The 12,933-nt window shown below is 41.1% G+C and overlaps 1 protein-coding gene across 1 annotated transcript; it reads left to right on the top strand.

Moving 5' to 3' along the window:
- Positions 1-1,294: 1,294 nt before the first annotated feature.
- On the top strand, positions 1,295-6,810 carry SHISA3 (shisa family member 3). Its single transcript, XM_043971917.1, is given in 4 exon segments — positions 1,295-1,811; positions 1,814-1,882; positions 1,884-2,244; positions 4,881-6,810. Coding segments are annotated over 4 exon segments (972 nt in total). The 5' UTR covers positions 1,295-1,724; the 3' UTR covers positions 5,336-6,810.
- The last annotated feature ends 6,123 nt before the right edge of the window (positions 6,811-12,933 follow it).

Raw genomic sequence — 12,933 nt, forward strand, 5'->3', positions numbered from 1 at the left:
AACCTTCCAGCATCTAATTAGGGAAACGGGCATGAAGGGCGATTGACAAATAGGCCGAGATATGCTGTTCATATTCATACACACCAATAAATGACAAGAGGAAGTTTAAGATGCAGTAAACATCAATTTCGAGAGTTTAGCCCTGGTTTCATATAACAGCACTTGCATAAAGGACTTAGAACACTAAGGCAGCAGTACCCTTCAGATAGTACACAGGGGACACATCCTTTAAATAAATATGTTCCTTTGCCTGAACAGAAGTTCAAACCTGCTCAATTATCATTAATTTTGTTCCTTTTATTATTATTATTATTTTCCCCAAGCGTGAAAGAAGAAGCCACGGGCCTCTGAGGCTTTCCAGGCAGCTCTTGGCCCGTCTAGGTTACTGGTGATTATGCATCCAGCCGCGATCCAACAGTCAAGAACTTGGGCAAAACTTCTTTTCAGCCTTTGCTGATGCTTCGGAGAATCTGAGGAGGCAAGTGCTATAGGCACTTTATTAGATGCAGCCGCCAGTCCGCAGATGAGTCAGGAAAGGAAAAGAACTAGGTTGACAACAGTTTAGAAAGAAGTCTTAGTAACAAGGTCAGATGCGTGGAGGAGGGAGACCCTTAAAAGGCACCACAGGCTTGTACAACACTAAAAACAGTTGCCATAGGAAAGGACAATGAAAACGGCTACAAGAAACCCTTGAGCCCGGGAGCAGGCATCCCTTCCCTAGCTTTAGGGGCAGTTCCCCCAGAAGTATTCGCCTCTTGGAGATTTGGTTAGGAATCCTTAGAGGGGCTAAGTTCGGGGAGCTTGGAACTTCTGGCTGGCTCTTTTATTACAGTGACAATGGGAAAAGTGGGTGGCGAATGGGCAACGCGGTAGAGGAAGAGGGAGAAGGGAAGATTGAGGGCTGATGGGATCACATAGGAGCGGCAGCAGCTGCACTGTGACCAGGGACACAGATTTAAAAAAAAAAAAATATATATATATATATATATATATATATATATATATATATATATATATATATATATATACTCCCCCCCTCCCCCGCCCTTTCGATCCATCTCTCTCCCCTCCTCCCCCTTCTTTCCTTTTAAAGCACTCCTTCCCGGGAAAGCTGTCAGCAGCCAGGGGAAGCTGTTTGCACTCTACTCGGACTAGAGCAGCCTCTTGTCCCTCGGCCTCGGCGCAGTGGGGATGAGCCCTCCGGAGGAGCGCAGCAGCGCCCTCACTGCCTGCCTACTCTACTATCTGGACGCCGCCACACGTGGGACGCCTCTTCCCTTCCTACTGGGCGCAGGTCCCTTAGGCTACTCCGGGCAGTTCGTAAAGGTGCGGCAAGAAATAAATGGTACGCTAAGCCCTCCACCAGCAAGTTCCCACCTCTTGGTGTGATTCTTCCTGCAAGAAGTGGGGAGGGAGGAAAAGAGGGGGGTGGCAGGGTGTTAGAAGCGCCCCCCCGGGCCCAGAGAACTATGAGCGGGGTAAAAAGCTTCGGCAGCAGCAGCAGCAGAAACAGTAACAGCAGCTTTAGGAGCCTCGGTCACCGAAGCAGCAGCAGCAGCAGCGGCGGCAGCAGCCAGGGTAGTGGTCGCCACTGCCCCCTTCGGCGCGTCCTGCTACCCAGTGGATCCCGCAGTAGGCGCCTCCCGTAGCCGCTCTCCGAGCTCTCCAGTAAGAGAGCCTCCCCTGCCTTCGGCCAGACAGTGTTCTCAGCTCCCTTCTACCTGATGCACCATGCTGACCTCGGGACTGCGGGGACCAGAGAGCCATCGCGGCCGCCTGCCCGGCTCGTGCTGATCACAGCGGGAGCAGTCTCTCTCCCGCTGGGGCAAGCCCGGGGTGCCGGGCGTCTGCGCCCCCCCCCCCATTCCAGTTTCACAACTTAACTGCCTAGGAGAAGCAGCCGCAGGTCCTGCTCCTGCCTCCCTCCACCACACCCTCTCCTTTCCCTAAAATCCTTAGGAAAGGCGATGGGGGCGCTGCTGGCGCTCTGCCTCCTCCTGGGCTGGCTGCGCTGGGGCCCCGCTGGGGCGCAGCAGGATGGGGAGTACTGCCACGGCTGGATGGACGCGCAGGGCAACTACCACGAGGGTTTCCAATGCCCAGAGGACTTCGACACACTGGATGCCACTATCTGCTGCGGCTCCTGCGCCCTGCGCTACTGCTGCGCCGCTGCGGACGCCAGGCTCGAGCAAGGGGGTTGCACCAACGATCGCGGCGAGCTGGAGCACCCCGGCATCACCGCGCGTAAGTGTCGGGCCCCCGAGCAGCCTCACACCCCCATCTTGCCATCCATGCCGGCTGGTTGCTATTTGATAGTGTGCGCGCTAGTGTGTGCGCGCGCGTGCATGGCCTGTTCCTTCCCCCTAGCCGGAATACTACCCCCTCCCAGGGTTGAGCCCGTTCAACTAGTGGACCGAGGGAGAGGAAGGAGGGCTTGCTTTCCCCGTTCCCCTCCGGCTCCCCTCACCCTCCCCCCGCCACCCCCAAGGCTAGTCCTCGGTGTGCTCACAACCACGAGACTAGACGGGACGGGCGGGAGACCCGGTAGAGGGGCACCCAACTCTTCTCCTCCCCATCCCACTTTCTGTGGCAGGGCAGAGGAGGCACGCAGCCCACTAGATAGGCGAAGGTCCGAGTGCCAGTTGGTCTGAGGAAGCCGCCTCTCCCGCGCTGACAGATCAGATTTTTCTGATCTCCCAGCGCTTAGCCCAGCGCCTGGCACACCCTCTGCGCATAATAGATGCCGACTCGATTTAGGGGCCAAGGGCTGGTGTACGTGGTGCTGTAGACTTGAGTGAATGTGCGTGAATCCTCTGAGTTTTCCATGTAGTCTAGTTGGGGGGGGGGGTGGAGAGGGGGAAGAGTCCGGGGCTCCCGTCTCCCTAGAGCTGGAAGACGTTAGTGAGTGCTGATGGAGTGTGAAACTTTACTCCAGACGCCAGTTAATCAACAGCCCCGCACTGAGGGCGAAGCCTGAGTCACTTTTTCTTTTAAAACTTTCCTGTACCCCTCCCCCATCCCCTTTCCTTTCTTTGCATCAAATTACCCTTTCCCTCCCCCACAACCAAACTGAAAACAGCGCAAATCACCGCCACCGGCGTGGCGATTTTAAAAGCCCCAGTAGGCAGCCCTCCTCCCCTTTATTCTCGCATCAGAAAACACGGGTCGAGTTTCCGCTAACTTCAGAGTTGAATAAATCACAGCCCAGACCGAGGAACCTTATACCTTAGGAAGAAAGTGGGTTTTCTTTTTTTTTCCCCCACCTGAATCTTAACTTTGGGGAAACACTCTAGGCAGTGGTTTAAAGGCCAACGAAAGTAGAGGAGACAGTGAGGCCAGGGAGCCCTGACGTGGTGGACATTTGGACGGAGCAGGTGAAGGCGCTCCAAGGTTGGTGGTAGAGACAGTTAAGTGAAGAAGCCCTCAACAGATGAGAAAGATTGCTGCTGGAAAGGCGAGGGAATAGGATAAGCTCTCCTTTAGAATCTGGTTACCCCCACCCAAGTACTTTGTTTGGGCGGTCACTCAGATGTCAGGAGGAGAATTTGGGAAGTCGTTTTGAGGGAGATTACTTTAGATGTTCATTGTGATTTGCCTAACCATACTGTCAGGTCAGGTCTATTAACGAATAGATTTACATTATATAAAAATCACTTTACAAACTTTGAAAAGTCATATAAATGTTTGTCATTATTTTTGTTGTTGTTGTAGAAAAAGAGTGGGCAAAAATCTCTCCCAAGCATCCCCCCCCCCCATCCTTTGAGAACCTGGACTCTTCCTTGGGTCCAAGGTGCTTAAATTATTTATCTCAGATTACAGCATTTTGGTCACTAGCAGCCTAGTAATCTCTCCTCTCTCCCTCTCCCTCTCCTCTCTCTCTCTCTTTCTCTCTTGCAGTCAACGAGGGCACAAGGAGGAGAATAATCTGCTTAAAATGGGGCAAGCAGCCCCTTCAATTTCTCCCCACATGCCTTCAGTCCTCCATACTTTATCTAAAACTTTCTTAGGTTTACCTTTTATAGGTGAAGGCTTGGCCAACTTGGGCGATTGAACTGATGAATAGAGAGACTGTACATGAGGCAAATACATCTCACATATATTTGCATTGGGTGGGTGTGAACAAAGGTGGAATTTGACTTTGCTTATGAAAAAGTTTGTCATGCAGAAAATTAGGGGCAAGAATTGCCACAGTAGCATAGTTAGTCTTTGGCCCAGCTGGACCTCTCAGGTTTTTAGTTCAGTATGAGGTTTAGGGGCCTAGATACCTTGAAATAACTGTATAACTGTTTAACCCCTCTTCCTAGGCTAGGAGGGAGAAGACGCATGGCTATGTTTTCAAGAGGATTAGGGGAGTGCCGTGGACTTATATATAGGTTTCTGGAGTTTCTTAAAACAACTCCTTCCCAAATGTACATCGAACAGGTCCCAGACTTTTGGCTGTGGGTTGGAGCTTCTGAGATGTGAAGGAAGTTTCCAAGACTATAGAGGCTGATCTCAATATCATTTTGGATTTTTAACACAATCAAATCAATCCAAATTAAATTCTGCTCTTACCCCACTCCACTTTGCTTTAATTAGGGTTAGGGCAAGGGATTTTTCAGCTACAGTGATTTCTGAATGAGGGTACTGTAAAGATCTGACTAACAAACTACAATCTCAGTTTGTTTTCTCCCAAACGAGAGGCCCATCTCTTTGGTCATTAGACCCGGAATCAATGTGCATTAGAGTTTGTAAATATAGTTTGGAGAAACAGAGTTACAAGAACTCTGGGTGTCCCTTATCTTGAACTCAAGCCAATGAGCAGCTGGAACACAATACTTTTAAGCAGAACCAGAAAGTATGGACAGTCTTTAACAAGGGCATCTTCATTTTTTTTTTAGAACCAGTCTATGTGCCATTCCTGATCGTTGGCTCCATCTTCATTGCCTTTATTATCCTGGGCTCCTTAGTAGCTATTTACTGTTGCACTTGCTTGAGACCTAAACAAACATCTCAGCAGCCCATTCGTTTCTCACTGCGAAGCTACCAGAATGAGACCCTACCCATGATTCTGACCTCCACAAACCTCAGGACACCCTCAAGACAGTCCAGCACAGCAACCAGCTCAAGCTCCAATGGAGGCTCCATTCGCAGATTTTCTTTCGCCAGAGCCGAGTCTGGTTGTCTGGTGCCCTCACCTCCTCCGCCTTACACATCAGGTTGTTTACAGACAGGTCATTCAATCCACCTGACCCAACCATCTGGATTCCTGGTGTCACCACAATATTTTGCTTATCCTCTTCAGCAGGAGCCAACACTTCCTGGGAAAAGCTGCTCGGACTTCAGCCCAAGTTGATATGAATAATGCAGCAGAGTGAAGGACAAGTGGAGTGTGTCTGAGTTATGCTCATGTTAACACTTAGGTGACATTCCGGGGCATCGGAACAAGGTCATCATTGAGAAACGTTTCTTTTCTAGAATTAATATGTTCTCTCATTTGGATCACATAAAATGGATGTTTTAGGTAATTACTTTTTTTTTTAACCTTTTTTAAAAAAAGGTGACCATTACATTTTAATTTGATATCCTTACTCATAATTGCTGCAATTAGATGTTTAAACCAGTATTCTGTGAAAAACATTTCACCAGTCAACTCAAAACATTACTTCTATAGAAGATATTAGAAGTTACTCTTTTAAGCCTGAGTGATTAACTTAATTATAATGAAAAAAGGAAGTACCTGATTATAGTTATCAGAAATTCATGAAAAAGGATCCTAATCACCTCTTAATAAACTAAGGGAACCCTGGGCATCTTGGACAGTATTTAAGTATGTTGAAATAATTATTGTATTAATAATCACACAACTCAAACTACATACTTTTCAGAAGACAAGATGATATGAAAAAATTCAAAATTTAATAAGTAATTTTCATTGTTAGGCAAATCCTAACTAAAATTTCCCCCTAGGGAATATTTATTGTTAACTTTTGTTCAGTGACATTTAGTATATAAATGAAAGTTGGACAATTGAATTTAAAAGTTTTATTTGTAAAATTAATTATGTAAAATGTAAAGATATTTGTAATTTAATGTATTTACACATTGACAATACTAATTATTTAGTAATCACACTGAATTTTTACGTTAATAAAAGCTGTGGTTAAAACTGCTGTTATTGTTAATCTGTGCCAGATAGCAAAGGACCAGAATATTTTTATACACATAAAGTTGTTAGATGCCATCAATTATTTGATTTGCTTTTAGTTTTTAATCAAAGCACTTAATTTTCTTTTTTTCTTCTTCAAAAAGCAGAAATTAAGGTCTTTATTTCAAAATTGGAGTTGTGGTTGACCCTTTTATCGAGTGCTACTGGTCACTTGTCACAGCCATACCAAGATGTCTGTGTATCTAGCAAACAGAGTCTGGCCATCAGCAGACCAGGCTAAGGAAGAAAGTGCTTCAATTTTTAGAAGACCTATGTACCACTTGATAATCAGTAAAAGAGACATACATGGCTAAATTTAGAAATGTAGTGGCATGTAATATTGCCTTAAAAAGCAATTTCTTGGATCTGATCATAAAAGGCATACAGGCAGTAAGTGTGTATTCAGTAACTCACTATATGCTAGGCACTGTACACCTAAAAAGTGAAGAAATTTAGCAAAAATGTTTTACTATCATGTCCTCCTTTCCCTTATGGCAGTCGCAAGAGCAACCTGATTTTCATACGTCCCCAATATATTTTTAAAATGTACAGTTGAATAGGGCAGCTAGGTGGCGCAGTGGATAAAGCACCGGCCCTGGATTCAGGAGGACCTGAGTTCAAATCTGGCCTCAGACACTTGACACTAGCTGTGTGACTCTAGGCAAGTCACTTAACCCTCATTGCCCCACAAAAAAAAAAAAAAATGTACAGTTGAAATTTGGACTAACAATAGTGGCTTGTATTATTCATACAGTTGCAATCATTTTCATATATGAAGTCTTTTACACATAATGATTAGTTCACTACCAGTGAGATATATGTTGAGGTTTTTCCATTACCTACTGTGGAGGATACAAGTAAATATAAACCAGTTCCTTTTCTCAGGAAACCTGTTCACCTGCTGATCTATCTAGATCACGGTATATCCCCAGATGATAAGTATACACATTTGCTATGGCTTAAAGCCTTGGCCTATGAAACAGAGTACAGCTGACATTTACAGAGCTCCAACTACAACTTTAGCATTGTCAACAGAGTATTCTAACCAACCAAGCTTATTGGTTATAAATAATTGAGAGATTTTTTTAAAAGACAGTTAAAATCACACTACACTATCTCTTTTTGTTTCTGTAATAAACTTGTGGGAAACCTGTTTAAAACAAATCTATTGATGTAAAGAATTTAACAGCATTTCTGAAGTTAATTTATTATAAATCTTTAAAACCTCACCCTTAAAAATCTTTCTAAGGGCTATTTCCACTTCATGGTGATCATTAACAGTTTTCAGCACGGCCAGATAATGGAAGCTTGTAAAGATAGCTTCAAGAATAAGAAGTTTCATGTAAATAGTATTGTAAAAGCATTCCAGAATGATTAAGTTGCCTAATACACATCCATTGAAAATACATACCATTTGTATGAGTTTATTATTAGACCCAGAGAGAAAAAGGGCCTTTATTAGAGTTTTAGGCCAATCCCTTCATTTCATAGCTGAAAGGCCCTAAAGGGGGAAGCAACCTGTTCAACTCATAAGCAGGAGATACTCTAGTGTCACTTAACCCACACCATTTATAAAGACAATTTTAGAATAATTTTATCATGCTTTCACATTAACTCAATCATCATTTCTTAATCTAGTATGTGGTATAAGACTATAATAATGTTCCCCTCTGTGCCATGGATTTGTTTGCATGGGTTAGATGTTATAACGATGTAAAGTGTAGAAATACTGTGACTTAATATAGAAAGTCTATAAAACAATGTTCTCGCTGTCAGTGTTATGGTGATGGACAGGAATGTCATTCTTTTAGACTGAAGAGCAATGTGGTTCTATGACATTTAAGGCATTTGTAGAAATTGCCCTAAGAAGTGGAACCTGTGGTGTCTTACAGGGGTCTGTGTTGCCTGCAGCCTGCCGATTATATCCGGCAGAATAAAAGGCAAGGTAGTTTCCTCTCCCAAATGACCACATAACCAGATGATTAGGTATAAGTTGCAATTGACTTTTTAAAATTGACCTCTCAATGTTTATCTTCACTAAGCCATTTTTGTGGATAATGTAAATCCTACACTTTAAAAAGTTGGCGTATATCTGACTGAACTTATTTCCTCAGGGGGGAAAATCTTTTTTGCCGACCTATTTTTCAGGCAATGTATCACAAGAAAAAGTTATAATCAGTTCACATGATGCTGATAAAAAACAGGAGATTTCTTTGGTAGGGTTCTGTATGATACATAGGGAAAACTGTCTTGACTCTTTAGACATAATTAACTCTTGGCTGTTGATAGAGTGGGGCGGCTAGGTGGTGAAGTGATTAGACTGCTAGGCCTGGAGTCAGGAAGATTCCTCTTCCTGAGTTCAAATCTGCTCTCAGACATTTACTATCTGTTTGACTCCAGGTAAGCCACTTAACCCTATTTGCCTCAGTTTCCCCATCTGTAAAATGAGCTGGAGAAGAAAATGGCAAACCACTCTAGTCTCTTTGCCAAGGAAACCCCAAATGAGGTCATGAAGAATAGAACATGACTGAAAAATGACTGAACAACATTAAATTGAAAAAACATTTTAAATAACTGACTAGCTTTCCTTTAAAATCAACAAATCTACTGCTACATCAATGTGCACTAGGGAATTACAAACTCATTTTATTATTGACTTAAGGAAAAATAATTAAATAGATTTGCTAGGTAGCTAGGTAGGACAGTGCATCGAGGATGTGATGGAGTCAGGAAGATCTGAAGCTTAAATCCAGTCTAGATGTCCTGGGGAAAGACACTTAACTTATGTCTGCCTCAGTTTCCTCATTTGTAAAATGAGATACAAAGAGATTTGTTAAGTACTTTGCAAACCTAATCGTGCTATATAAATGACAGCTATTATTATAAAAAGCTATATAATGCATTCCAAAGGCAAACAAATGATTTAATTGATTTTGGGGATAATCTATTTTACTTTGTGGGTAAGCCCATTAATGTTGGGCAATAGCTTTTAAAATGGCCATGGATGACAGCCTTGGGGATTTTCCCCACCTTTTCCCCCCTTTTCTGTTAGGGGAATATATTTTTTAAAGTTTCTAGGAAATCATTCCTATTTTTTAATTAAGGAATTTCCATAGATGAAGGTGGGATTAAAGTCAATTAAGATGTATCTGAGGGGCAGCTAGGTGGAGCAGTGGATAGAACACTGGCCCTGGAGTCAGGAGGACCTGAGTTCAAATCCAGCTTCAGACACTTGACACTTACAAGCTGTGTGACCTTGGGCAAGTCACTTAACCCCAATTGCCTCACCCCCCCCAAAAATTATCGGAAAGTGTTCAACCTACATTTGAAAGCTCACAGTAAAAAGTGGTGGACTTCAGTATTAAAAACTTGGGTTCAAATGCCAGCTATGTTACTACTTGGGAAATCAGCTGATTTCTCTAGGCCTCAATATCCTAATTAGTAAAATAAGAGGGTGGTACTAGATTATCTCCAAGGTCCTTTCCAGCTTTCAAAAATATAATCCTATGACCTGAGGTAGAGGAAGTTCAACAAAAACATCCTTGAACATGTGTATATACACACACACACATACACACATATATATTGATATGCATAATAAAACTATAGTAATTTGCCCTTCACCCTTAGGAATTTGTGATGATTGGCCAGGAATGGACTGAAATTTACTTTCATACTATCTGAACAAAGGATTTGATTAGAGGACATACAGTGAAAAAATACTCTATGGGGGACATGCCTAACCTAAAGAAAAGAAACTATTATTATGCTGTTTATCTGCATGTAATTGCTGCTAATTGCAATTAATTATCTGGCCTGACAAAAAATCTCTTGAAGTTCTAGTTATTGTATATTCTTGAAAGTAATAAAATGAAATTTCATAAGACTTCTATATTCAGTATTTCCACTCTTTCTGATCAGTAACTTCTAATTAGTTCAAGTTCATGATGTAGTATTCTCCTTACAATTAAAATGAGGTGGTTTGTGTTATTAAAAATAGAGAAATATGAGGTTAGAAATGCTAAGAGTACACAGAGAAGTTAATTGCAGTTGTGGGCAAATTATTACAAATTCTATTATAACATATTATAATAGAATTGTATAGAATTATAATAGAATATATCTTAAAGTGGGAAGGACAAGTAAAGTGTGTATTCTAAGTGTTCAATTAAATCTGCCATTTCAGGTTTTAATTAATTAATTAATTAGGCAGGGCAATAAGGGTTAAGTGACTTGCCCAGGGTCACACAGCTAATAAGTGTCAAGTGTCTGAGGCCGAATTTGAACTCAGGTCCTCCTGAAGCCAGGGCCGGTACTTTATCCACTGCACCACCTAGCTGCCCCAGGTATAATTTAAAAGTAAACATTTTCTATATAACATGTACATTTAAAAAATCTATAGATATGGGGGCAGCTAGGTAGTGCAGTGGATAAAGCACCGGCCCTGGATTCAGGAGGATCTGAGTTCAAATTCGGCCTCAGACACTTGACACTTATTAGCTATGTGACCCTGGGCAAGTCACTTAACCCTTATTGCCCTGCAAAAAATAAATTAAAAAAAAATAAATCTATAGATATACATAATGGATAGGAAAAGAATGGAGTGGAATTTGGATATTAAAACAGCTAAAAACCATACCTACCCCCTCACTTTGATATAGTCTAAAGTTTTTTTTCTTCCAAGTTCCATTTTCCCAATTCTAGAAAGAAAAAGACAAGACTCTTTTCTACAGCTCATCTTCCTTTTTTTTTTTTTTTTTTAGTGAGGCAATTGGGGTTAAGTGACTTGCCGAGGGTCACACAGCTAGTAAGTGTTAAGTGTCTGAGGCTGGATTTGAACTCAGGTACTCCTGACTTCAGGGCCGGTGCTCTATCCACTGCGCCACCTAGCTGCCCTCATCTTCCTTTTTTTAATCAAGAAGCAACTGTATTTGCAAAGGTATGTCTGTGCCCTCCAAATAATTTCTAGTGTTTTTACCCTGATCCAAATCTTTATACTTCTCTCCAAATTTCATTTTAGTTTCAAAACTTGTCCCTGTTTCCTATTAATCCTGAAAGAAGTCAAGGCTAATTATTCTCTCTCTCTCCCCTAATTCTTGTGATGAAGATAGGTGATAGGTAAACTAAATGAGTGGTTTCTCAAAAAAATTTTTCACCCAACATTAATGGACTAAGTTTGAACTAATTATTGTATTTTAGAGTTGTTCTTTAATTATTATAAGTAATAGGAATACCTAGACTAGAAATGATTTTATTGAAAACAAAGCTGAAGAATATTGAGTAGCATTGAATATTAATTAATGCTAATAAAAATAATATTCCCTTTCTCTTATTTCCATACAAGGAAAACACAGTTCCAAAGCAGAGTGAAGCATATTCAATCATCATTATGTTTCATTTCATCAGTTTAAAAGGAGGGGGTGTTTTGTGGATCATAGTTTCAAATGCAAATTCTTTTATAAAGCAATGTAACATTTTAGGTTTTATACATCATGCAGACTTAAAGAAACTCACTTAAACAACTCTTTTGAAATTTCTTGGAATAGTATTGAAAACATGAAAACTTTTCTGTAATGGCATATTTTATTTCCTTTTTAATAACAATTAAAAGACAATGCATTTAAAATTTGCAGGTCAAAACATGCACATTCACAAAATGCCAGTGACATGTAACACTGCACAGAACTGAACATTACTAAATTTTAATAACTATTTATAAAACACAGTGCATTTAATGTCAAGTTAAAACAAACCTGAGAAAACTACCATAAACACTGAGTCAAACAACTCTCCACTCATGCAATTGTGAAGGTTCCACAACAGCTTCTGCAGTAACAGTGTGGGGCATCAGAAAGTCCTACCATCCCTTTAATGCAAAGTGTAGTTTTGCCTAGTTGCTGCTTTCAATGTAGCAGTTCACTTACTATACATTGAAATACTTGTCAAAAATGAAGCTCAAGGTAGGAAAAAACCCACTGCTAACTGTATTTATGGCTTCTATTCTAGAACAACAAAACACAAACATCATTTTTTTATATAGTCTGGTCACATTTTTACAACAAGAGATTCACTTATAGAAAGTCAGAATTAGGAACAAGCAGATATGAAAATCCAATCTTCAGAATGCTACCATATTTCCTGCTTGAGGCTTATTTGCCAAGAAACTTTAAAATGCAAAAGTCTGTCAATCAATCCAAATAAATGATTTCGTTAAATCTGCTGAAATTTGTTTGAAAAGAATATACTCATCTAAAAAGTTTGATCTGAGGACCAATCCATTTGCCTACCAAACATTAATTCTTGGATATACTATGATATGACTTTGGAAGGCAGAAAGAAATAGAAAGATTTATAGCAAAAGCCATGCATTTGCTTAGGCCACTTTAAAATATTAATTCATGCAGACAAACCATAAATTCATCAAAAGCACAGCTGCTTTTACATAGAAAACGAATTGAGATTTTAAAAGGGAAAAATTCATTTCCTTTCCTTTAAAATTTAACATACATTCCAATTTTATAGCTGTCCGTGGTTAATTAAAATGCAACAAAGTAGAAGTTTCAAAAATGACATTTAGTTATTTAAATGAGAAAAATTCACAATATGGTAACCTTTCAGAGATAGAGTAGAAGTTTTCATCATCATCTTATTTATTAGGCACCTAATTATGGGTGGTGTTACATGCTTTACAAAGAAAGTCACACAAACCCGGTCCCTCTGGTGTGTCTATGTATGTATGTATGTAC

This window comes from Dromiciops gliroides, chromosome 6 (assembly GCF_019393635.1).
Source record: "Dromiciops gliroides isolate mDroGli1 chromosome 6, mDroGli1.pri, whole genome shotgun sequence".
In the NCBI taxonomy this organism is placed as follows: domain Eukaryota; kingdom Metazoa; phylum Chordata; class Mammalia; order Microbiotheria; family Microbiotheriidae; genus Dromiciops; species Dromiciops gliroides.